This window comes from Trichosurus vulpecula, chromosome 5 (assembly GCF_011100635.1).
Source record: "Trichosurus vulpecula isolate mTriVul1 chromosome 5, mTriVul1.pri, whole genome shotgun sequence".
NCBI classification, from domain to species: domain Eukaryota; kingdom Metazoa; phylum Chordata; class Mammalia; order Diprotodontia; family Phalangeridae; genus Trichosurus; species Trichosurus vulpecula.
Genome location: NC_050577.1, coordinates 196,060,738 through 196,088,533, shown reverse-complemented (window position 1 = coordinate 196,088,533; position 27,796 = coordinate 196,060,738). Strand labels below are relative to the sequence as shown.

Here is a 27,796-nt window from a genome sequence, read left to right as displayed (position 1 = left end):
TCCTGAAACCCCAAAATGGAACTGAGGCATGAGAAGTTGGGAAAGGTACAAAAAACAAGAAGCAAAATGATAGAAAATTTGGAAAATAAGTCTTATGTGCAAAAATTAAAGAATGAAATTTATTTAATCCTGGGGGTGGGGTGGGTAGAATCCCAAGGGATCATCCTAACAGCAAGTATATCCATGAGGTACAGGGATAGGGAATGACTTAAACATGGTCACATAACAAGTTTAGTGTTGGGGCCAGGACTTGCTCTGAGGCCTCTTATGAAAGAGAAAAGTTATTTCAAGGCTGCTTCCAGTGGTCCCCACTCCTATCCATCAGCTTGAGTTCATACATGAAAAATATTTTCCTGACCTGAAGACACTATCAGTTTGAACTATTAATTCTTCTCTCTTTCCCTCTTCCCCTCCATCTTGCCTTCCCCTCTCATCTTCTCCCTGACACACTCACTCTCCCTCTCTCTCTCTCTCTCTCTCTCTCTCTCTCTCTCAATCCTCCATGCCTCTTCCCTCAGTCTCTGCTCTTCATAAGTAGTGGCTAATGGCCATTTCTTCCACCAAGGATCGCACAGAAGGAATTGGTTTGAACTGAAGTAGGAGGATTTAGATTAGACTCTGAAGAGAAAAAAAAAACTTTCAGGTTGTGAGACAATGGAATATTCTACTAAGAGAAGATATTGAATCTTCTCTTAGAATTCATTAAAAAATCCAGAATTTGAATCTCCTAGAAAGATGATACAATACCACCTAGAAGTAGTAGAATAGTCAAATTAACTTCTGGAAGATGTTTATAGTTAATGTGTATCTACGATTTGACCCAAGACAGAGCCTTGGGGTAAACCCACAGTTAATGTATGACATGAATGATGAACCAGCAAGGGAAAATGAGAAGTGGTCAGACAATTGAGAGAAGAATCAAGAGAGAGTAGAATCATGAAAACCCAGAGAGGAGAAAGTGTTCAAGAGAATAAGGCAATCAAGTTAACTATGCTTTTCTTCTGTAATTTCATGTAGAGAAAGAGTACAAAAACTTATCTGAATAATCAAATTCAAAAGATGATGTAATGGAATGAGCACTGGACAGTCAGAGACCTGGATGCAAATCCTGATTCTATGATTCCCTAGCTCTGTGACCTTCAGCCAGTTGTTTATCTTCTCTGAGCAATAGATTCCTCATCTATAAAAAGAAGGGGTTGGACCAGATGATTTCAAACATCCCATTCAGCTTTGAGGGTCTAGCAATACAATTGACATAATCATCTATTTGCAAAGTATTTTGGAATTCTTAGTTAATTCCTCTCTAAGTAATTAAAAGGGAAAGGAAAGAGAGAAAAGCTGAAGAAGGGATTAGTATTCTGGGCATTTCCTAAATGTTTGTTAAATTAAATTGGATCAAATTAAGTTAGGTGATAGTGGCTAAGAAAATTGTCAGATTGAGATTTACCAGTCTCTAGCCCAGTACATTTCACTGCATACCATGCGTTGGATTAGAGAAGGCCTTCGAAATATGATGTTCACGTTTGAGGAAAAAGAAAGCTTCTGTCTAATGTCAGTGTTACAGTAATCATACATAAAGCAAGAACATGGAGTTTTTCTAACAGTAGAACAGTAACATACTTAGAGGACCTAGAAATAGGATCACATGGCTAGCCTTAACTAATGAAATGCACTAAAACTCATATGAAAAAGCACATGTACCAAAAGCAGTTGCAAGAAAGATATAACCAACTGCCAAAGGAGCAAGGGTACTAGGAAAAGAGCAACAGACATCAGGTAAGAGCAAATGCAGAACAAACAAGTATCCGAAGGAAATCTATGCACCATGGTCATGAAGAACAATGTAAAGGGCACATAGAAATTGAATCAGAGGAGTCTGAGGGAAAATTAGAGAGCTAAGGAGTCAACATCTGCACTTTTCCCAATCAGGATACATTTCCTTTTCCCCATTCCAAGTCTATCTAGATCAAATTCCATCTCCTTCATGACTCTTTCCCTAGCCACTCCAGTCTTCACTGATCTCCTTCTTTAAACTCTTCTACCAAATTACTTAGCATTTAATTATAGTCTGCATTTATTATCATTGCTTAACTTAGTCATTGCTTTATTGAACACTAACTTCCTGTTGAGTAGGGCTCTTACCTATGTCCTTTCTTATTCTGAATAATGCCAGCATATAGTAGGCATTTAATATGTATTTGTTGATTGCTGTAAAGGGTAGAATTAATCTTTAGGCAATCTCTACCAAGTTTTGCTTTGTTTCCTAATCACTGTTTTTTAAACAATAAAGGCTTCTGGGGCTTAAAAAGAAATGTGTTTAAGAGTATATTCTTTTCCTCAAAAAGTTTATAGTTTAGTCGGGGAGTCAGGATAAGTAGATGATATGACTAAAGGAATGTGTCTTACTTCAATAAACTAAAGACAGAGACTAACCCTGCGATTTCATTGATATAGGGAACTCCCAGAGGAAGAAACATGTCAGCACTTTGTACTGTAATTTGTATTGTTAGATAGTTGCTTAGAGCACTGAGAAGTTAAGTGAATTACCCAAGGTTACATAGCTAGTGTGTGTCAGAGGTCTGACTTGAATTCAAGGCTTCTTGGCTCCAAAGTCAGTCCTTTATCCACTAGTCATGCTACCTTCCAATAGACACCATTTAATAATCACACCGAACAAATTACAGAAGATAAATAACAATACTCAAAAGTGTATGCTAAGTGCCTTAGGAATAGTTTGGGATTTTTTTTTAGCAGATCAGAGGAAAGAATGATCTATGATGGCTGAGGTGGTTGTGAAAGGTCTCAATGATCAAATCTGTAACCTCAGTCTCCACCAGAGCTATAAATGATGCTGGCCATATCACATGTTCTCCATTATACTCAAGAGAATTTTGGGAGATGTAGTATTTTGTGTCATGTAAAATAACAGAAATTATTTATGAGACCACAAAAACAATTTTTATTATAAGGCTAAACAAGTAATAACATCTTCTTGAGAAAATTTATTGGGTGATAAAAGTGATACTTTCTAATATCCTGAATAAGGTATAGCTCTTCAGTAAGAGTGATATAGACAAGGGGAAGAAAACAGGGATAATTAAGGATAGCAAATTCAGGGAATCTAAATTTTAATACTTTACATCTGGACACAGCCCATGGTAGACCAAATGGAGACTTTGTTCACCCAACGAATTTGATCAGACCAGGTCACAGAACCCAAACTTCAGATCTTGACTCAAGTTGGATTTATTCTATAACTTCCAAGTCATTTTCTATAAATAGTTAAAGGACACATATGAAAGTTACCTTCTGCCCAAGGTAAATAGTACACTTCTAGGCATTTTTGAACTCTTCAACAATTTTAGGGTAGCCACCCCTCTGAAATGCTTCCCAACTTGCACTTTCACTCATGGGGTGGGTTACTAGATGATGGTTGCTGTCCTCAGGTTTAAGAGGTACCCTTATGATTCTAAAACTTGTAAACCATAAGCTCATGAGCCCCCACCAGTGTGCTTCCAAATAACTCTCAGTCAATAGATATCATTAACTCTTAGCAAAGACATTTACTAAGATAGCATAGCAAGAGCTGTAGGTATAAAATGTTCACATTATGTACCTGGAGCCACAAATAGACACAGCATCTGTGGGAAGAACAGGTACGGTACAAGCTTAGAGTACACTGGTAGGAGGATACACATGTAGGGAATATATATGGACAAGGGTACCAATTTACTCTGATGGACAAGGGCCTGGAAGTTCTTTCCCTCCTATAGAGTCTTCACAATGCTCTGTCAGTTCAAAGTGTCTCTGTCATATGGATTGCTTCACTAGGTTTCAAGTATCTGCTGCTCATGTTGTATAGCAACATTTCTGAGTCTGTAAGATGATCTCTGCTGCTAGGGATCATGTTTGTTGAAGTTGTTTCTGGACTCCAGAGCCTTCTTATCAATCTGTGTATGTCTATAGCACAAACCTCTCCCTCCTCAACTATGATTTAAACTCTCTTGAACCAATAAACACTTGAACTGTAACACTGAATATTTCCATATAGGTGACTGATTAGACACCATAACAATGAGAAGAGAGGAAAATCCATCCCCTCCCCACCTCCATCCCCCACCTTCTACAATGGGATCTTATTCCACAACTTCTCCAAGCCTGGACTATCTTCAACTATCCAACTCCTGGCTCTTTCCAAGGATGAACTATTTGAAGTTTCCAAGGGCATGATTGACATTGATCCTAAATAATTGCATTGTCTTTTCTGACTCAACCAGAGAAAAGTATCCATGCTTTGAAGAGGGATTACAGGCTGTCATCACTTTGTTAGTGCATCAATATCTCTTCATATGCAACTACTATATCACCTGAGCAAACCTTGCCCCAATTACATCAGGAAAATCCAAGTAACTGGAGCTCCTCATCTCCCTCCCACATATTCTGGGCCTGCTTTCTCTGCCATCCACACTAACCTCTTACTGTTTGTTGAAGAAGTGCTGGAGGTGGTGGGTAGATAAATATCCTAACTAAGGCCAAAGTACAATGAATACCTGTATCTGTGGCAGACTTGATGAATGCATTTGCTTATTATGAAGCCTGCAGCTGTGACTCTGGAGTTATAAATTATGTAAATACTGTCAAGCAGTGAGGTGGTGCAGTGATAGGCCTGGAGTCAAGAAGACTCCTCTTCCTGAGTTCAAATCTGGCGTCAGACACTTATTAGCTGTGTGACCCTGGGCAAATCACTTAACCCTGTTTACCTCAGTTTCCTCTTCTGTAAAATAAGCTGGAGAAGGAAATAGCCAACCACCCCAGCATCTTTGCCAAGACAACCCCAAAAGGGGTCATGGAGAGTCAACTGAAAAATGACTAATCAATGACGAAGTAAGGTCAACTCTTGATTACCTATGGGAATAGAAGTGGCTTAGCCTAATGAATACCTGGCTTAACATTCTGGCTGTCCTTCATTGTATCTGCTGTCTCAGAGTTCCAGAAAGGCTACTTGTCTTGATTTGCATCAGGAACAGTAGCTCCTGGTTTCCTGCCTTTTGTAACTCAATTGCTGATAGTGAAAACCAGAATGCATTTTTTCAAATAAGCCCTGTTTTGTGTTCTGGTGCTAACCTGGAAAAGTGGATTTACCTCTGGACTTGAGTGAAAGACAGTACTGAAAGATTGTACTATTCAGGATCTATCCCGAAATCTAAGACCTGGGAATAGGGATGAGAAAGAGGATATGGAAGGCTCATAATAAGACGTCACATTTATGTAGCACTTCAGTGTTCCCAAAGTTATTTACATACAATGTCCTATTTGATTCTCCAAAACCCTCAGAGGCAAGTGTTATTATGTACATTTACAGAGGAGGAAACAAAGGCTGAAAGATTTAATACCTTGCCCAGGGTTACATAGAATTTGAGACAGGATTTGAATCCAGGTTTTTGAGATTATCAAATCCAGGCTGTGTCCACTATATTTCTGTCAATATTTTTCTTAGGCATTTTATTTAGTCAGTATGTCTTTGAAATAGCTAATATTTGTCTTTTATGCTCCTTTGTCTCCCTCCCAGTGTCCCTTTTCTCAGCATCCTCAGGCTGGCCTAAGTGCCTCACTTCCACTGTGGCATCAGATACAGTTGTCATATCTGCCAAAGATTCCATGGTCCAAAATTACATTTTTTTTCTCTTAACACCAAAAAAATACCTCTCTCATTCCTTCAGTGAACCTGAACATTAGCTTGGAGTTAGAAGAAAAGCAAGATGGCCAAACTATTTCAAACATATAAATGACTTATAGTCCCTATTCCCTCCCCTCCCCATACTATTTTTAAAAGAGTATGCTTGTTGAAATAACAGAATCTCAAATTTGTGGAATTTCAGAAAATGCAAAAAAATTTAAAAAAATAAAATGAAGGAAAATCAGGCAGTCCAGTAGAAGATATATTGAGGGTAGTATGGGGCCAATAGCAGGTTGGGGCATTATGGAAGATATAGCTTGGGAGAAAGAAGATTGCAGTTCCAGATCAGAAAGGGATTCCAAAGGGCCATGGAAGGAGGCAAAAAGAAGTGAAAGTCAATAAGAGAGTTAAAAAAGTCTGCCAAATAATCTATCCTTCAATAGTCAAAGTTGTCTATTTTCCTCTCTGTTGTGTCCTTTATGACACAGATGACTTCTAACAAATGCATTTGATGTTATAAGGGTTGACTGTGCATATGCTCTACTAGAACTGCTGAGTTTTTTTAATATATGTATATCATAAATAAATGTATACATGATTATATCTGACTGTAGGTGTTCTGAGGTACAAGTACACATGTGATTATATCTGACCTAGGGTTTACTGTTATATACACAATTCCATATTTATATAATCTTTATACTTACTATATACATATTTGAGAAATTCAAAACAGATTGGCTATGGCTTTCAAATTCTTAATCTCATCTTTCTACCTCCAAATTGATCATGTTATGTCAAAATAATACAGTGACCTTAGTTTGTCACAGTCTCAGTTATACAGATCTTAACCCCAGGAAAACTCTCGGGAGACAACAAACACTGTGTTCAAAGCTGTCAGCAATCTGGTGTCAGGGACTTGGCTTTCTCTTTCTTTTGCCTTCACCTCAATATAAAATCCTCTAATATCATAGGGTTAAGTGACTCCTCTGGCAGTAGACTCTTCTCATTAGCAATTTGGAATCGCTGCTGTGCAGAAGGCTACATTGTTCTCCAATGCTGGAAAATCAATTTGCATAATGAAGCAGGTGAGAAAGCCTCTTGCCCATTCAGGCAGTTCTGATTGGCAGAAAGAAAGGGGTTGTATATGTAATTGGCTGCAACTAATTTGAGAAAAAAAGTAAAAGGAAGAAAATTGCTTATTGCGCCAAGTAAAAAACAATCAAATCTGCATACATTTCTGTGCATATTTTTAATGATGGGAGGGTATGTTGTGTAAAGTCATGTGAGTGATTAACCTTATGTGTTTTTCTGCCTTTTTGCAGGGGAAACTCCCAAAGGCTCACTTCCTATAGTTGTTGTTATTTTTTTTTAATTTAATTTATTTATTTTTTGCTTCAAAAGCCTTTAGTTACAAAGCACTTTGGCACTCTTCTGTTGGCAATCTTCTTCAGTTTGCATGTAAGGTTAACTAGGATAAATCATTAGAAGCCATGACATTCTTTCTTTAATACCGGGATGACACCCAACCCTACAGCTCTTTTGTATTCACTACAAGAATGGCTGTCTCACAGCTGTCTCGGTGTCTGCTGAAAATCATTTCTTTGCAAAACCTAGTTAGCTTGAACTCAAATCAGAAAAGACTGAGGTGATGATGATAAGCTGGGAGATGCTTTGAGGAAACATCACAAGACCACATATTTAGGAAATTTAACATCGGGGTGCTTTTATGTTATGATACTTTTGGCCTCACTGCTTCAGGACTTTGGAAACTGTTTTTTGGCGGGGTTGTGAAGTGAAAAGAGGAAGAGAAATCACAGGATGATCTTTTTCTTCAGGAAAAGTTTTATTTTTTAAACAATGAAATTTATCTTACTTTGTTTCATTTTACTAGATTGGACTGTAGTTAAAAGGGAAAGAAAGGCTACTCTTTGCCATCTGCGTAATGGGAGATAATGATGATAAATGCAAAAACATCTTTGAAGATTACTTTGGATGTAGGTTAGCAACAAGTCTTCTGATAATGGTAGGGGTTAGGAGGTAGATGGAGAAACAGGATAAATGTTCAGGGGGCAATATAAGCATACCAGAAGGTCAGAGCCTCACACTAGCTGATCTCTCTAATCAAAGTCTTTTCAGAGTTCATATAGTACAAAAGCAAAAAGGAGAAAAGGAAAGAAATTTAGGGTTCCTTTATTGATAGTCTAGCAGAGTTAAGAAAATACTAAATAAAGTGTTCCCGTACCCTTCTCAACCCTTAAGAAGGACCAGAGTTGGGGAGAGGAAGAGAGAACAAACTTGGCTGCGAGGTTCACAGTTGCTCTCACTTTGCTTAGTCATCTATTTGATAAATGAAGCTGACTCTAGAGAACATTCTTCAGTCTTTTTAGTGGCTATCAGTATTATAATGGATTCTAGCCAAGGCTTTTGACCATCTGATTCAAATCCCTAAGCAGAATTGGATTAAAATATCATGGAGAAATGTCTGATGCTCTGGTGTTTACATAGATAATATAGCTTTTAAATGTCACTCTGTGACCCTTGCTGGAGGGGGACACTTTACATTGAATTAGAATAAAAATAGTCAGAACTTCCCCCAATCTCCAACTTTCACAATTCTCTTGGTCCTTACACAGATCCAGATACAACTTTGCAGATAATTAAAAAAAGGAAAATAAAAAAGAAATCTCACATCCCTGAGGGACAGGGAGTAAGTAATACATTTCTACTCCTCAATACATTCAGTTCAACAACTTCTATGTACAAGACCTGAGGATACAAAAATGAAAAATGGAATAATCTCTGCCCTTAAGAAACTTTCAGTGTACTAGGTAGCATCAAAGCTTTGGGAAATCCAATGTGTGGGGGCCCCAAGAAACCTAGAAGAGCAGTATATATCATACTTTACATTGGAAATAAAATTCTGATTTTGATGGAACCTAATTTCCTTCTGAATCTAGGGCTTGTGGGCCTGCACTAATTTTTTATGGCTGCATGAGTCTTTTCCAAAGGATTCAAAATTCCATGACCATAAGTATGACACTAATTTCTAAATGTATTTACAACTCACATACTAAGACACATTGAGAGTATCTAATCTTATCAATCTTCTAGTAGATGTCTTAGTTATCTTTTTTTAAGAGAATGTAGAAAGGACATTAGGAAACTGATTTCTTTTTCTTGGGATGGGGTTCAACAGCAATAAGGGAGCAATGAGTTTCAGAATGAAGTAAATGCCTGAAATAACTTTCTTCTCTTAGAACTAGTAATTTGGCAGTAAAAAGAACTACAGTTCATTGGCAATCCTGGGGCCATCTGTTCTTCTAAACTTGTCCAATTTGGGAGAGATGGCCTAAAAGTAAAAGATTTCAAGGGCTAGCCACATACAATTAGATTCAAAAACCCTCTCAATCCAAAGAAATGCTCATCGATTTTCTCTAGTTATAACTTTAAGTTCAGTATTGTAGCATCTCCCCTGTTAATCTCTAACAACTCACTCTCACAATCATCCATTAGGTCCACAGATGGTAATTACTATTCTCAAGTTCAAGAGGTACTCTGTGGGTTTCATGCTTCTAAAACTGTAACTCATGAGCCCCTACTTGTGGGCTTCCTATTAACAGTTAGAAAGTAAGAGATGAAATAATAAAAACAGTAACTATAGAACATTCCTCACCTAATTCTGAGCATGCTCTCCCACAAATATACACAGTATCAGCGGGAAGGGCAGGCACTAGTAGCATTAAGACATACATGTAAAGAACTCGTATATCCAAAGCAACTCACTGTCCTTTCTCTTCTAATTTAATCTTCATGGTATTCCTCCCAACTCAGGAGAGCATGGTACTAGATGTGAAAGTCCTTTAGTTAAGCTCTCTGGGTCTACTGGTCTCCACAGTTTGACTTTTGATTGCCAAGCCTAGTCCTTCCTTGAGACCATGATTGCCTCTTTTCTCTTCTTCCAGGGATCAGGATCTTTGGAGCTTCCTCTTTCCTGCCTCTCTGTGTCTATGATTGTTTGTCTGGCTTTGAGTCTCTGCTCCCCTGCCTTAAGAAAAGGACTCTGTGCTTATTTACAAAGTGAATATCTCTGTTCCCTTAAACGTGCCTTGAATGGACTTATGAACTCCTGAACTGGGCAAAAAGCTCTGATGAAAAGTTTTAGTGTGAAAATAGAAAACAAAAATCTCTTCTTCTAGCCAAAGAACAATTGCGTCCTTCAGGGGGGCCAATTTTTATTGGTTGCAGGCTGCTGCTGGGCAGCAGCTCAGCTCTAATTTAGAGTAGTGAGTTCAGCTATATGCATGGCCAGTCTTAATCCAGCATTGTCCCTTTAAATCCAATCACTTTTTCACACTTCATAAGGGCATAACAAACGAGTTGTCAACATATCGCAGTACTCCTGTAAGACAGCAATACAGCTTCACCTCTGTTATCAGCCCTTTGCTTTCTACAGCTTGCTAGAGGGAGAACGGAAAATCAGTTCTAAACTATATTTTATATTTTAACTAAAAAAAAATTTAAAAGTCAAGCTCCTACGAGGCATAGGGTTAGGAACATTCATTGGCAGTGCCAAGAAAGCATAATATCTAAAACATCTCAGCTCAAATATTTCTCAGAAGGGGTTGCTGACTACCTCCTATGACAAATTGTTTGATGTCTAGATTGCTCTAAGTATTAAATCATTCTTCCTTATGTGGAAGGTAGTTAGATGGCTCAGTAGATAAAGCCCTGGGCCTGGAGCCAGAAAGACCAGAGTGCAAATCTGGCCTCAGACACTCAGTAGCCATTTGAACCTGGGCAAGTCATTTAACCTCTGTTTGTTTTAATCCACTGGAGAAGGAAATGGCAAACCACTTCAGTACAGTTGCCAAGAAAACTCCATACAGGGTCATGAAGACTCAGACACAACTGAGCAATTGGACAACCTTATATGGAAGTTATAGGAGGTAAGTTTTGGACTCAGTATAACAATACATGAATATAGCCATCATACGCCTCTACCTTCATCAAAGTGGTTTTTTCCCTTCCAAGTTAAAATCTTCAGTTGTTTCAACTATCCTTCATATTTCAGATCTTTTAATTATCCTTGTCAGCATTCACTGGATGTTTCCCAATTCACCACTGCTCTTCTTAAAAGGCCCAGAATTGAACACAGTAATACGTGTTTCATCCGAAAAGCTCACATTAGGGCTTTTATGACCCTTTGTCAGGATACTATACTTCTATGACTACATTATTTTTTTTTTTTACAGCTACGTCACTTCCCCCTCCTCCTTCTTCAATTCCAGATCCCACCAGGTACTGAGAGTTGAGCAAAACAAGCCACATAGGTGGCTTCTTCTTCTGCCCCAGTCCATCCCCTGCTCAGATGCAACTAGGATCTTACCTTCCCACAAACTTTCTGCCATGTCCCCTTCCTCTTTCCTGGCTAGACACCGACTCTACACTCCCTCACCCCCAACCCTACCTCTTCAGGAAAGAGCCTGAGGGCTCTACTCCTACACCCAGGTCCATTCTCCTCCAGTCTATGTGGGCCTGCGCAGCTTCTCTCCACTTTCCATGATATGGGACAAACATGGCTGTTCACATTCCTTTGATGAGTGGGAAAAATCACCAACTACAACCATTGCAGTAAGATGGGGGAACACCTGGAATTATCATTTGACCTTCCACTGACCCCTAAAGACTATGGAGCTCACCATTGGCCCTCACCATCTGCCCTATATTTGAATCCTTCTATATATGTGTAGTAGCAATTTAGATTTGAAGATCTTTCCTACCTGTTAATAGGCCATGTGACCTGCTTATGTCACAGGAAGCCTAAGTCACATGTAGTGGGAGGAGATTCCTGACAGGAAAAAGGAAATGCTGAGAGAGAGAGAGAGAGAGAGAGAGAGCAGTTATGGCTGCTAATGGCTGCCATCATGGTAGCTAGAGCTGAACAGACTATGACTTAGCTGTACTGTGAGTTTGTTTTTGGGAAGACCCCAGCAGGGGGTTGAAGAGGTTTTGGGATGGTGAGGCTCCATGTTGTGATATTATGTATGGAATGTTTTACTGCTCTGATAGATTGGATAAATGGCTTGTGGGATATGGTTCTCTGGTGTCTGAATAAATGGTTTGCTTCTTCGACCTTCTACATGGAGAGTCTTGTATACTTTGTGATACAGAACTACAGAGGCATTTTGACAATTATCATCTACATTGTTATTACTGCCTTACTGATACAATGTGCTGTCTGTTCTAATGAGAATGAGATGAGATGTCTTTGAGGGCAGGGACCATCTCACTTTTCTATTTAAATTCTTGCACTTAGCACAGTGCTTGTGACATAATAAGTGATTCTTAATAAATGCTTTTTCATTAATTAATCAATTAATGCTTTTACTGGCTTCATGTTGGTTTATGATCAATTAATATTCCTAAATCACAGATTTAAAACTAGAAGAAGCCTTAAAAATCATCTAATCCCAGGGTCTCTTAACTTGGGGTCTCTGAACTTTAAATAAGATTATTTGATTGCTCTATTTCAATATTACTTTATTTCAATATTATTGGTTTCCTTTGAAATCCTATGCATTTTATTTTGTACATTTAAAAACATTATTATGAAGAGTTGAAAAGCTGCACCAGACCACCAAAGGAGCCCATGACACAAGAAAAGGTTAAGAATCCCTTATTTGGTCCAGCTGACTCTTTGTACATATAAGGAAACAGGCCCAGAGAAGTGTGGTAACTTGTCTAAGGTAACACGGGTAAAAAGTGGCATAGCCAGTATTCAGGCTGAAGTCCTATGCCTGCAAATCTAACATTCTTGGGTTTTTAGGCAGCTACATGTTGCAGTGGATAGAATGCTGGACCTGGAGTCAGGAAAACCTGAGTTCCAATCCAGCCTTAGACACTTAACTAGGTATGGCAAATTTCTTAACCTCTGTCTACCTCAGTTTTCTCACTCACTCACAAAACTGAGATAATAATAGCCTCTACTTCCCAGAGTTGTTACAAGGATGAAATAATGAATTAAGGATGAAGTAAAATGAGTTAATATTTATAAAACACTTTTCAAACCCTAAAGTGCTAGGTAAATGCCAGCTATCATCATTATTATTTATCTTTCCACTGAATCATGCTACTCCTTGCTTCCCGTGAATTGCTACTAAGGCACGTTTCCCTCAGCCTGCACTCTGGTAACTCATCTGAGGCCTTCAGTAGAGAATACAACACCTGTATCCATTTTCATGTTGTTATATCAGGCCAATCTTTTCAAATGCTGAAATCTTTTGTGGATTCCAATTTTATTGCCTAGTATTTTAGAAATGATTAACAGCCTTGTCCAACCTGAACCCAAACAGGAATTATTTCTACAATACCCTGACAAAGGAACAACCAACCTTTGCTTGGTACTCTCCAATGATGGAGAAGTTACTGTCTGCTGAGGTAACCAATACTTCTTTGGGGTTGCTCTGTTTGTTAATGTTTTGCCCTCATGGCCTAAATTGGCATCTCTACAACTTCTGCCTACTGCTTCTGTCCTCAGCTCTTGGGCAATGCACAAAGTGGAATATGTCTTTCACATTCCAGTCCTTCAGACACTTGAAAATAGCTCTTATGTCTCCACTGGGACTTTACCCAGCTCCTTAAGCTAATGTTGCAGTATAATTTTCCATCCTTTCATTATCCTGGTCACTCTCTTCTAGATTAGCTCCATGTTGTCAACATTTTGCCAGCATTTAGCACAGTTCTTGGCACTTAATAAAAGTTTATTGAATTGAATCTGTGTGCAGTTCCTAGAACTGAATAAAATAGCAGATTTGTATGCAAAATATAATGGAGTGATCACCTTTCTAATTCACATCTTTCTCTAATTCATTAATACAAAATGTTGACAAATGGCCAAGAACAGAGCTCCGCATCCTAATAGCATGGACCTCCTTCCAGATTGATATTGATCTAATAGTGAATTCTTTTAGGAAAAGACATGTGAAGGTATTTCTCTCTACTACTCTGCTCCAGTGTGTAACATTTTATATAAAGTCAGTTTTTTTTTTTATGGACTGGCTGATGTCATTGATTTTTCCTCCTTTTTCTTCTTTTTATTAAAATCTTTATAAGGGAAAGCTTTTCTGGGAGGAGACAAGGAAGGATACAGTAGGAAATCTAGGTGATGTAAAAAATCATTAAAAAATAAAACTTTCTGGCTTTAGTGATTTATGCTAATACTGCATGGCTCCTCTATTCCACATCTGTGCTTTCACAATGCCATTTGTTCCCGTAGTTTTTTGGTAGGGTGATTATGTTACTTCTAGGAACTGTCCCGGGAATATCTCAAGAACACTTGATGAAAAAGAGGTAATTTGTCCGGTACTAACAGAAAAAGAGGAAGTTTAATGAAAAGTGAGACCCATTTTGTTAGTTATATCATATTTATTATGTACAACCTTAATAAGGGCAAACTTATTAATTGCAAACCAGTAACCTATGTGGCACTTATTTAGCAAGTAAAACCCTCTTTGCAGCACACACATCAATTTTTCCCCATTTTTTAAAGTCACTATTGTAGAATGCATGAAAAGGAAAACTGGGAAATTATAGGGTGGATATTTTAATCGTGAAAAGGAGGTTACTGATTTTTCAATTCTGTGGATCTCCCAAAAAGAGAAGACAGTTTTTTAAATAGGTTGGCCAAGATCAGAGGATCTTAACATGGAGTCTGTGGGGCCCCTGAATATGTGATAGATTTCGGGGGGTCTGTGAACTAGATGGGGGAGATATTGCCTCTATTTCTCTAACCTCTAACTGAAACTTGGCATTTTCTTTCAATTACTTAAAAGTATTATTCTGAGAAAGGGTCCATCGGCATCACCAGATTGCCAACATGGTCCATGATACAAGAGAGATGAAGAAACCTTGGTCTAACTATCTATCTGCTTGAAGTCACAGGGCTGGACCCAATAATCAAATTACTTTCCAGCTCCATGACCTTCAGAATGTAGCATTCTGGCATGTAGATTACATTTATTTAAATCATTTATTACAGCATTTGTTTAAATCATTTATTACATTTATTTAAAACATTTTCCTCTCCCAGTGGAATGTGAAAAAAATCCTACAGAAACATGAATTCTATTTTCTTTAACAGGTCCAGATAGAAGGCTATATGTCAACGAATGCTACACAATAAAATTAAATAATGTCTCTCAGATATGGCCATAAAGGAGATATTTATAGACAGGAAAATAGTGCGTGCCCTTCAACTTACAGTGTACACTGTCTAATCCAGTACAGGCCAACAAGGAGAAGACTCCATTTCACTTATGCTGTATCTAAAGGCCCTTCTGTTTCTGGCTAAACTCCAGGCATAGAGTTATGGACCAGCCTAGACAATAGTTTGCCTGAGGATCTGAGTGGGTGGCATTCTTTTGATGGCAGTGGTCCCATGGAATCTGAAGAGATATAGTGACACCTCTTTTCTAAGGGAACCAAATTGGTTTTAGGTCACCTTAAGGATCACTCCTCAGCAGGCCCAGAACTTCATGCTGGTCAGTCTATAGATAGCCAGATGGCTGTATGGTTTTCATTATGATTCAGAAAAACACTATGCTATTTTTAAAAAGCCCTTTTATTGATATGTTTTGTTTTTGTAATGTATTCTTTTCAATATAGACCCCCTTTTCTTCCCCTACACAAAAATTATCTCTTGTAAAAATAGAGTAAAAAAATTGAAAATAAACAACAGTTCAGTGCAAACATCTAACGCATCCACCATCTTTCAAATCTAAGAGTAATGTGTAACATTCCACACGTACATGAGTATGCAAATTTAGTTGTTAAGGAAGGAAAAGCCAGTTATCATCCCATTAACCTCCTGTCTGTACCCTTTTCTGCCTGATTGTCACATCTCAGAACCTCCTCTCCTATCACATCTTGAATCTTTAGTCTATCCATAGCCCCAGAGAGTTCCTGGGATTGGCATCACACAGTTACTTCCAGGTCCAACTGAGTCACAAATCGCTGGCTGCCTTGACTGAAAATAGGCTCCTATGGCTTCCTTTGAACTCAGTGGTCTGTGTTGTGGAGCTGACCTGTTTGTAGCAAAAACCACCAGCTCTAAGCATGATGACCTGCTTCACCCACTCTGTTAAATTTGACTGATGGATCCCCAAGGCACTACTGCAGCATCTAGGAAAGGAGAAATGGAACCACTATGGAATGCCTGGGCCCAAACTATAACACCCCTCCCCCCTTCAGTTATTTCCAGGGCAGCTTGAGGATGCCACCTACGATCTTGTAGTGAATTGTGAATTCTGAAGAGTAGGAGGAAGAGGAAGGAGAGAGACCAATGTTAACTGTCCTCTTTACCCCACTGACAGGGTAATAACCAGTAAAAATCATCTGGTAGAAAGAAGAAGAGTCATCTCTTTCCATGTTGTCCCCCATAACTATTTTTGGATCTCCATCAACCACCATTCTTGCATATGATTCTGGCTATTCCTTTTTCATAATTTTCTTATTGAAAACTCCTGGGTTCTCAAAGGCCACTATGGTAGAATTCAAGCTCTGGATGGTATTAACAAGCTGGCAAGTTGTCAAGTATGGGCCCAGCATCTGGCTGTATGTCTGTCATACAAAGATCAGCTTAATTAATTTAGCAATCATATGAACAAGCGATTCATTATTTTAACAACAATAATTCATATAGTCTGCCTACTAGGTCATAGAGAGATTACACTATGCACACAAATGAAAATATGTGCACTTAAGCACTTAAAACAGGAGAATTAATCATAGAATTTTTGCTCTTAATGCCTTTGGTAACTTTTATATAAATGAGCTCTTTGTGCATTTTTTACAAAATAAAAATAAATGAATTACATACTTTGTACTATAAATATTTCTTCATTTGTTTACAGATATTCATTACTACTTCAGAAAAAAATAATTTCACTTATAATCAAGTCACATTGGTATTACACTCAAAGAAATTTTGGTGAAATGTATTTTTGAGTATGTATTAATTTTATGAGACTATTAATGAGGAGATTAAAACATTTATTAAAAATAAATTTCAAATTTACTTCTAATCTCAAATTGGTTTGGTGTTTTTAAATTTCATTTTCATTTCATATAAATTTCACGAAAACATGTTCACATATTGTATTGCCAAAACTTTTAAATGTTAATGAAAACTTTGACTTCTTGTCTCTGGTGTTTCCTTTAGGTACTTTTGAATTAGAACAATAAGCATTTTGACACTTTAAATACATTTTCCAAATTCTTTGAATTTAATTCATGTTACTTTCCCTTATACTAATATGCAATTAGACATGTCAGTTATTTAAACATATTTGTACCAATTATGTAGAGTAAATGGAATATGTATTATATACTACTCTATTATTTCCACATATGTAAGGTTCTAAAATGCATAAAAATATATTATCAAATGATAAACTAAGCAGAACATTTGTTCATAAAAGTCTCTGTTAGCTAACTTCTTTCTATATGCATAGCATCCAAAATAATTTTGTGTTCCAAAGGCAGCTGCATAAATAAATTCAACTTCTTCACATCTGGATGAAACAATTTTCAATACAGGACAATATACTACTTCTTTACCCCTATTCTATGTCTACAAATCAGTTGACATCATCCCCCTTTCTGTCCTCCTTTACCCCGATTTCTGATAAAGAGGTAATCCTTCATGCTTCCAAGGCCAATACACTCTACTTGTATTCATTTACTCCTCTCTCTTCCTTGAAATTAGGCCTGGAATCATTCTTCTCTTCTCCCCTGCCAATCCTATCCTCACTCTCTCCTTATCTACTGTTTCCTTCCCTGCTGCCTATAAATATGCCTAAGATCTTGCCAACCCTTAAAAACTCTTCACTTGACCCTACCATCTCCTAAGTTATTCCTTTGTACTTCTCCCTTTCACAGCCAAACTCCTAGAAAAAGTGTCTTGTCTTTTATTTCTCTCCTTTCCCTCCCTCCTTACTTAGCCACTGCAAACTGGCTTCTGACAATGGTTCAGCTCAATCTGTTGTCACAGGTTACCAATGATTTCTTAACTGCCGCATTCTGTCGAGGACACTACCATCTTTTGAGCCAACCAGGTTCACCTTAGAGTTGTCCTTGGCTCTTCACCTTTTCTTACCCACCATCATTCAACAAGCTGCCAAGTCTCATCATTTCTGCTTCCACAAAATCTCTTACCTAGATTACTCTAATCGCCTCCAAACTGGTCTCCCTGCCAGTTGAGTCTGTTCTTGCTGAAATCTATCCTCAACAAAGTGGCCAAGTAAAATTCCTAAAATATAGTTATGGTCATGTTGAAGATTACAGTGGCTACCCAATGCGTCTAGGATAAAATGCAAATACTCCTCCTCTGATTGACATTAAAAGCCCTTCATAGTCAGGAAAAGCCTACTTTTCCAGGCTTCTTTCATATTACTCTTCATGACATCCTCTACATTCTACCCAAGCTGGACTGATGTTCCTTATATATAAATATATATATAAAATATATTAAATTAATATATAATGTAAATAATAAATATATTTATTTTAATATGTAAATACATTTTATATACTATGTTTTAATATAGTAAATAATTCTACAGTATAAATAATAAATAAATAAAATATATAATGTAAATATACATATATATATTTCATCTCCATGCCTGTTTCCAGATTGGCCCCAAGGACTGGCATGCATTTCTCCCTCACCTCTGTCTCTTAGAATTCTCAAAGCCCAGCTGTAAAGCCTGCCTAATCCCACCAACTGCTAATACCCTACCTCCTCCCTCCCCCCACTGAAATCACTTTTCTATAGTTTTATTTACTTCTTAAAATTTTTATTTGTAATTTATGGAATACAACAAGCATTTCCATAACATAGTACAATAAAAAAGATGATTGCACATGGAACTGCAAATCTGCTACATACAACCTGCTTTTTCTTTCAAATATATAACAAAATTATCATGTAAATTTCTCATTTTTTTTCTTTTCTTCTACTGCATATATTGTTTAGCTTGCTAGCTCTTGGTGATCTAACACAGTGCCTGGCAACCAGTATACCCTTTAGTTCAACTAAAAGTAACAGCAGACCTTTTTAGTTCATACAAGTATTATTAGCCCTGTTTCACAGATAAGGAAACTGAGGTAGCTAGATGATTCAGGGGATAAAGTATTGGACCTGGAGTCAGAAAGACTAAGCTCAAATCTGGCCTTATATACTTGCTACCTGTGTGACTCTGGGCAAGCACTTAATGTCTATCTACCTTAGTTTCCTCAGTCACAAAATGGGGACAGTAATAGCCCCTATCTCCCAGAGTTATTGTGAATATCAAATGATATAATATCTGCAAAATGCTTAGCAAAGCTTAAAGTGCTATAGAAATGCTAGTTCTTGTTATTATTATCATTGTTACTCACAGGCATTAAGTGGCTTGTCTAGGACCACAAGGCTAGTAAGTCATGGAGCCTAGACTCAGGTGTTCTGGTTCAAGTCCAGTGCTCTCTCCACTGTATCATGCTGCCCCTTTAGAGAATCATTCAATTTTTGGTCAGCAAAGTTTCCTATGGTTTCTTTTTTAGAGCCATGTGGGAAATTCATGTACTGTATCATGACAGGCCGCCAGCCAGAGGAGCAAAGAAGTGTTGGATTCTTTGTATAATCACCCCTATCCCTTAGCGTGTCCATAAATAAGCTTGTTACAAGGGGATGCCTTCTACCATGTTACTTTTTAAGTAGCCAGAGTGAGCAACAAGAAAGGTGGGAGCAGAGGCATTCTCTTTCAGTGAGTTTATCCTTACCTAGCCCCTAACCACCAAGCCACAGAATCAGATATGCTACTGTGAGCTTCAGAAAGAAACAGAATATTAAAATGAGAAAAAAGGAAAGGAATGAGGAGGAGGGGGAAGGGAGAAAAAAAAAGAAACTACAACAAAAAATTCTAAGAGAAAGAAAAACAAAATAGAGATGAAGAGAATGAAAAATGATAAGAAATCAAACTCTCCTTCCTTTTTAAACTCTGTGTATCTTTTCCACATGCTTTTAAATGTTCCTTTAGGGAAAATGAAATAGGGACTGGGCCTACAATTTTATTGGCATAAGAAGCTCCCAAGATAAGGGAACTCCATCTACTAATGAAGGATAGCACCTTTTCTGCGATTTATAATTGTAGAGAGTTTCTTAGAACACTGACACATCAAGTGGCTGGCCCTGCATTATGCAAGTAGTATGTATTAGAGATGAGACTTGAACCCAGGCCAGTCTCTTTCCACTATGCCAAATGCCTGTCTTAGGGGAAACGATTATCTGAGTCAAAGAGAAGAGAACACTAATTCCTTTTCATTCCAATTAAATGCATTCTCATATTTTCTAAGTTACTTTCTTAACCGTTGGGTCAAGAGATCCCAGATGATAAATTATCAATAATAAATAAGAGATAGCTAACTTGGCAGGCCAACAATTCATATCTACTTCTTGAAAGAGATGAACATTTTCTAAAGCATGATGAAATTGATGTCAGGAGATTTCTTAGAAGTAAAAAGCTTCCATGAGTCATTTGGAATATCCATGTGTTTACTGGAAGCTTCAGAAGGTGACAAGGATCATTAGTATCATAGCTAGAGGTGACAGGACATCTCGCATGGAAAGCTATGGTATGTCAGGCCTGTAATATCACCAATGGGCTTGTGCATACTCATCTACTAGAAATGAAAAACAAATGTCTTCCCTTTTTTTCTGTACCATGCAAGCCAGCTCAGAACAGAACAAGTACAGGACTGGCCTGTTAGTGTCATAGAATGTGGGTGGTCACAAAATTAAAGACCAGTTTTCATACCTTGAAATATTCGAACACTTCCACATGAGCAGCCCTCCTACCTAGTCTCTAGAATGTGCACAGAGAAGAAACAAAGGCAGGGTGAGCGTACAGTAACTAGCCCATCTGTGGGAAAATGTAAGCCATAATAAGCAAGCTTCCACAGTGCTGGCACACAGGGGCAGCCCTCTAATAACAGGCCAGTCCTTGTATCCCTAAGCTACCTAGCTGCCCGACCTTAACAAACCAATGTGCAATCACATACTAAAAGAATGGATACAAAACCAAGCTAGTTATTTGTAGCCCAGGGATCATTTGTGACACTCCCTGCATAAATCAGTAGGTTCACATAAAGACAGGAAGGGAAAACAATTATTTCAGGAGGGAAACTAATTTCTTCTGCTTCTTCCTTCCAATTTATTTAAAAACACAAGTACAAAATGCAGATGTTAGAAAATTATTAGGATCATGAAAACTTTCAGTGCTCCCAGTAGTTTGAAACATGAGCCTAATTAAAATGGGGACTGATGGGAGAATGTAAGCAACATTTTCTTTCTGGGGAGGTTTTTTTTGGGTGGAAATGGGAGATTTTCAAAAGTATTTCTTACCTTTTTGTCACTCAGGCCAGAAACTTGGTCCACATACTCCTCTTGAATCATGAAGGCAGCTAAGTTGGCAGTGTAGCTGGCCAGGAAGATGACAGCAAAGAAGGCCCACACTGACACCATGATTTTGCTGGTTGTTCCCTTTGGGTTCTGAACTGGTACAGAATTGTTAAATACCAGACCCCATAGCAACCAAATAGCTTTGCCAATGGTGAAAGAGGGACCGCCCGGCTCTGTAGAGATCAACAGATAAGTTTGAGAAGTTATGTCGCTGGGCCTCTCACAGTCTGGTTCTACTGATACATGCAAGATTGGAGTGAGTCCTTCCTATGCGTAACTTCATTTAGACAATGTCATCCCCAGGAAAGAAAGATTCCTCTTCTCCAATGACTATGATCCTTTCAAGGATCTCAGAACCTCCAAAGTCAGGAGCATATGGCTCCTCTATTCAAATTCTTAATGAAAGAATGAAACCTCCCTGAAGCATGTTCTCCAAGTGTTCGTAGGCAGCAGCTAGAAGATCCTCTAAGTAAATACTTACACCTCCTTTTGCCCTTGATACTTTTCAGAAGACAGAATAAAGAGGAGCCCAGAGACTGAGGACAGAGAGTGATGGAGATTAATATGGGAAGAACAGTCCCCTAGTCAATGGGTTTTCAACTCAGATGCTAAAGGAGGAACTTCACTACCCAGTTTATCATGAACAGATGTAAAAAATGCAGATTTTTTAAAAAAAATTATTCATGTTAATAATAAACACAATAATAAAGAGCTTCCCACTCCTAGATCTTCATATTGGCTTATACTGGCATGAAGCTTTGTATTTAAAAAGTAGATTATCTCATTTAAGGCTGAGTAGGTCTGTAAGGTGGGTAATTCATGTATTCATATCTTCATTTTATCAATTAACAAAATGCAACTTGGCAAAGTAAAGAGACTAGCTCAATATCACACAAACTATAAACTTCAGACTCAGCTCCTGTGACACTAAGTCCCATGTTCGTTATACTACTCTGCACTGTATATTGTATTTGCTTTTTTATTTATTTTGTTTCTGAAATGTTATTAACATATACCAGGAAAACATCGAAAACTTTTTTTAAAAAAAGGCAGTATATGTTCTTTGCTATTGTCTTCTTCAAAATTTGTCTTTGATAACTAATTTTATTCATAGTCCCTGACTTGACTGAAAGTGACCAGTCCCTAGAGGTAGGGTGGAGGCTAATTGCCTTCTTTTGTTTTGTTTTTAATTTTTATTTATTTTATTTTTATTTTATGGAATAAAACAAGCATTACCATAACATAGTATAATAAAAAAAGATAAATGCTCATGAAACTGCAAATCTACTATGTACAACTTGCTGGTTGCTTAAATATATAATAAAGTTAAGATGTAAATTTCTTTTTTCCTTTTTTCATCTTTTTTTTGTTTGTTGTTTGTTATTTGTTTTGTTTTATGGCCTCTTAAAGCATCTATTCCAGTCCGAGGCATTTAAGAGTCTGTCCTACTGGCTTCTGATCTGTGTTTGGTGAACCAGATCCTTCCACTTCCTGCCTTGTGACCCTTCACAAATATACTCTGACCCCTAGACTGGAGGAATCTGCTTAGGAAACTATTATGGAGTGTGCATGGTTGGTTGCCCAATGTTTTATGCACAGTTTTTCTACGCAGGGAGGACCAGTCACTGTCTCTCTTTTCCTATGCCCAACCAATCCTTGTATAACCCCTTTAGAGTTCTTTATTCCACAAGTTCATGTGAGTCATAGGTCATTTGACCCATGGGTGGAAAAATAAAAACCAGGGTTCATCATTTGGTGTTGGTGACATCTGTTTCAGTATACAGAGTTGCACTTGACCCCTCATACACAGTTATGAACATCTGCTCTCACATTTCCTCTACATATTAGCATTAGCATACCCCTATGTTGACCAACAAGATTCTATTAACATCTGTTCAGTCATTTTTAATGTTAGGAATTGCACATATTTTACTGACTACCTCTGTATAAACATCTGTATGGGTATGCCTTGATTTACACAGCAGATATTTACATAGAACTCTGTGTAAATTTAATTTCTATAAACGGATTATATTTTTAAATTCTTAGAGGAGCTTTCTATATTAAATTATCCTACAATTAGTCTTTTAACAAAGTGCTTTGGTAAAGCAAATAATTGCCTCATGGTTTATTAAGCTTAGTAATTTGGGATTTTAACTTATTTTTCTTAAAGTACATCAATTTCAAGAATTCTTTGTATCTGCACATCCATTTAACAATACAATTGTATTATAAAATATTAGACTGATCAGTGGTGCTGCCCAGAGTGTGCCCAATAGTTAATTCCTTTAACTGGAAGAGGTCGTAGCTGCTAGGACATCCCTAAAGTGGATTATGAAATCCAATGGCTATGTCACACTGTAGTGAGCAATCACTCTACACCCCAGAACTCAGAGATCCCACCACAGTTCCAACTCTGGACTAACAGAGACTTAGGAAACTCATAGACTATGAAGGGAGTCTATTTCTGGGACTGTTTACTCCTAGGGTAGAAATTATAAAGAAGTAGGGAATTTTTGCTTCAGCCCCTAACACCAAGTGTTCCAAATTATACCATGTATTTTAGGGGAGTTTTGAGGTGGTTTTTTTTTACTGGAAAGGAAGGGAATCTGGATGATGGGGAATAGAACTGCCCTTGAGACTAAAGCTTAACATAGGAGCCAGGTAGGAAATATATAGTTTCCAATGATCATTTCATTTAAGGCATTTCTGAAGTTAGACAAAGTGAAGAGACAAGGGTTCATTTCCAGAGTTTAATGAGTTAGAGAGGAAGCACCCTTCCACCAAATGAGAAAGACAGAAACTACGAATTTGAGAGCTGAGAATTGGGGGAGAGGGAAATAAGAAAACACAGCAGCTGAGTTTCTCCTTACCTCTGCCATCAGCAAGGCACCGGTTATAACCCACAGGGCTGAAGTACTCGAAGACAAAGACTGCCACTGCTGAGACAATCAGCAGCATTACAAACATCATAACCCACACATCAGCGCTGAATGGCTCTAATGAAGGGAAAGAAATGGGGCTCAGGTAAACATAGGCACATAGACACACACAGATTCCAAGTAATTCTATTGATGTTCATTTCAGTGTTTCCATCTTTCCAATATACAAAGAGGAGAGTCACATCCTACTGTGGCTTTTTGGGTTATGGCTTGTATTTGCAAACCAACTCATGTTGTTGTCTACCAGTGGAATCCAAAAACCAGGGCTGGTAGAAAAGTAAAGCACAAACTCAATAGGCATGGGTGTGGTCAAGAAAACAAAAGGCAGCAGCCTAAGATTTAGAGGTAGAGTGGACCTCAATAGATCATCTAATCCAGGGGTTGGCAAACTATGGCCCTCAGGCTAAATCTAGCCACATATGCCTGTTTTTATAAGGCCTGCGAGCTAAGAATGGTTTTTACATTTTAAAATAGTCTCATTTCTAAAATGTAAAAACTATCCTTAGCTTGTTGTTCAGTTGTTTTTCAGTTGTGTCCAACTCTGTGTCACCCCATTTGGGGTTTTCTTGGCAAAGATACTGGAGTGGTTTGCCATTTCCTTTTCCAGCTCATTTTACAAATGAGGAAGTAAGATAAACAGGGTTAAGTGACTTGCCCAGGGTCACACAGCTGATAAGTCTCTGAAGCTGGATTTGAATTCATGAAGATGAGTCTTCCTGATTCCAGGCTCTGTGCTCTATCTAACTGCCTCTCCTTAGCTTGAGGGCCCTACAAGAACAGGTGAGTTTGCTGACCCTTGATCTAAAGCAATCTTCATATTTTTACACATGAAGAAACCAAAGGAACTTAAAAGGCTGGCCTAAGATCATACAAATAGTGACAATCATGACCTGAGCCTAAGAGTCTCTGTTTCCAAATACACTCTACTTTATCTCTCTTGATCATTCATTTCTTTATCACTATCTACAGGGCTACAGTATAGTGTGGGGACCTTAAAAAATTGTTACAGTTTTTGTATTAATAAAACATCCTTGGGTTTAACAGACCAATCAACCATTTCTGTTCTTATCTATATTAGGCACAGCCCTCCCTGCTCTTCCAGTCTATCACCAATGGTCTGGTCTTTCCTCTCTTCAAAGACTCATCTTTATAGTTGGCCATTTCCAAGCATACATTGGACCCAGAGGAATACTCGCATCTTAGCTGGTGGATGCTCTATAGAGGGGAGGACATGGACATGAGTGTCACAAAATGGAAGGCATAGATCATTGTGATCTGCACCATCGGAGTAAGTACTGACATTGATGAAATAATGATTTATTAAATGCATTGAACCAAACCTCACTGCAATACTGTCAAATTCTTAGTGCAATATCATTCAGCTGACTGCCCATGATGCAAATCAGATGATCTAACTACAGAATGCAATCTTTTCAAATGGCATGTTTCCGTGGAACCAATTAACAACAGACAAGCTATCCCTATCTAACAGTATAATTCTTTAAATTTTCATAATAATTTCTTCTGGATCCCTCCCAATTTATCTATATCTCTTTTATTAAGGTGTCCAGAGAGAGAGCACTATATTCCAGGTGTCATTTCAGTGGAGTGGTATAGAAAGTAATGATGACAATTCTGTCCCATGATACAGTGCTTCTTCAAATTCATCCCAAAATAGTTCTGGCCTTTGTAGCTGTCAGAATACATTGTAAACTCATATCCAAGTGAATTAACATGCAGTTTGCTCCCTCTTCCATATGATTAATAATGATGAAGTTGAACAAAAGGGAAAATAGACTTAAATTATAAAAACTATTTTCTTATTTCAAAACCTATTTTACTACTGAACTCCAAAGGGAATTGTGAAAGCCTTGTTTTTTAAGTAATTAAAAATGAAACATTATGAATCTTTAGAAATGAACATATGTTCTACTGAACAGTCCTATACCACATGGAAATGGTGTGGAGGTTGGTAGATTAAATGTCATAGGCCCTATCAAGTGATATAAAAGAAATACACTCCTTTTAACTCTGTTCCGTCCCTAACTGAACTTGAATAACTGGTCAGTAACCTTCATATTTACCTTGGGAAATGACTAAAGGGTGTTCATTGACTTTAAACTTTCTCCTTTCCCTACAATTCTATGAAAATCGTTTGTGTTTTGGGGCATGCCTTCTTCCATGGTAACACTGATCCCTGTGTTGAGCCACATAATGGTCCTTATTCTTCTGTTGTCTTAATGGCTACTCCTGGAATCCAAGTATTGCTCTAAGAATCTCTATTATTCTTTGGTTTCTTTTCATATCAGAGAGCAGTAACTCTTCTAGTCCAAAACCTTAGATAAGTGATATTTTGGGCTTTAGGAAGGATTTGAATGTGTTTTTCTTTACTATCTATTGATATTCAAAGAATTTTTACAAAGAAATAAAGGAAATTAAAAGGTTTGTGACCTAAATATAGGACATGTGTTTAGTGTTCAATATTAGTTCACAAATATTCTTGGATATTAGAATATTTTTCATGGAGAATATGGGGGAATGACCAGAAAACTGCATATTTCCCTGTAGGGAACTTCTTTGGGGTCTCTCCAAGAGCAGAACACCAAAGCAGAGAATAGAATATACTGTTTTTTTTGCATAAACAATCATTCTAGGTCTTATAATCATCAATCCCATCTCAGAGCGATTCTAGAATTTTGGCATATTCATGTTTAAGAATAAATTAACTTTGAAGAACCCAAAATTCTTGACTGAATTTAATTCCTAAGAAACTAACTGCTCGCAGAATAGACACAGCAATATGTTCTTGTTTCTTCTTTCTATCTGTTCTCATTCTACATTCCCCCCCACCCTTAATACATCATTTACCTAAGAAGGCAGATGGTGAGACAGTCCCATTGCTTCGTGACACCATAACACTAATTCCAGTCTCTATGAAGGGCACAGAGAAGTCCACCACTTCTGAGCGTTCTTCATTGATGGTAAGGGATCCCACTGCCATGTAGGCACGCTTCATGACCACCTTGAGAGAGGAGGGAGGTGGAGAATATTTCAGTTAGAATGCCCAGAACAGCAATGGGGAAATGAAAAGAAAAAGACAACCAAGAGTATTCAGAAGAATCTGATGAGTGGATAATAGATTTAGGAAAAAGAACTGGGAACTTTAAGAAGAAAATTATACATATACTCCTAGAACTCACCTCTCCAATCATACCATTCCAGGTTCCATTGATTTTCTTCCCATGCTTGCCATTGGTAACTAAGTAGAGGTCATAGGTGAACTTCACAGATTTAGATATTTTCTTGAGGATGTCAATGCAGAAACCCTTGCAACATTTTTTAATGTAATCTGGCTCCTCATCCGTTTTGTTCCTAACCAATTATAACAACCAAAGATTAATACAGAAGACAAAGTGTTCCCTTTCACAATACTACATCCCCATTCCAAAAGCATGCTCCCTTTTGTAGCTCAGAACTATTTGTATTGGTATTGAATGTTCAAATAGTTGCTATTTTCTATAAATTTCAAATGGCTCACTTCACAGTTTCTGTCTTAAGAAAGAAAAATCATAAAAGCATCCAAAAACTTGACATCCAAGACAGTAGGAAGAACTGGGGGAATAACTACAATGAATATAATCAGAGTGAATACACCAAAGCCATGGTAAGAAAGGC

The 27,796-nt window shown here is 37.7% G+C and overlaps 1 protein-coding gene across 1 annotated transcript in view; it reads right to left on the bottom strand.

Annotated features, from left to right (window-relative positions):
- The window catches only part of GRIN2B (glutamate ionotropic receptor NMDA type subunit 2B), a 103,386-nt gene that overhangs the window by 38,384 nt on the left and 37,206 nt on the right, over positions 1-27,796 (bottom strand). Inside the window, exons 5-8 of the mRNA XM_036760674.1 lie at positions 27,322-27,493; positions 26,990-27,143; positions 24,053-24,178; positions 21,123-21,352 (exon numbers count right to left, since the gene is read on the bottom strand). Of these exons, the coding sequence (XP_036616569.1) occupies positions 21,123-21,352; positions 24,053-24,178; positions 26,990-27,143; positions 27,322-27,493 (682 nt within the window). The remainder of the gene's footprint in view (positions 1-21,122; positions 21,353-24,052; positions 24,179-26,989; positions 27,144-27,321; positions 27,494-27,796) is intronic.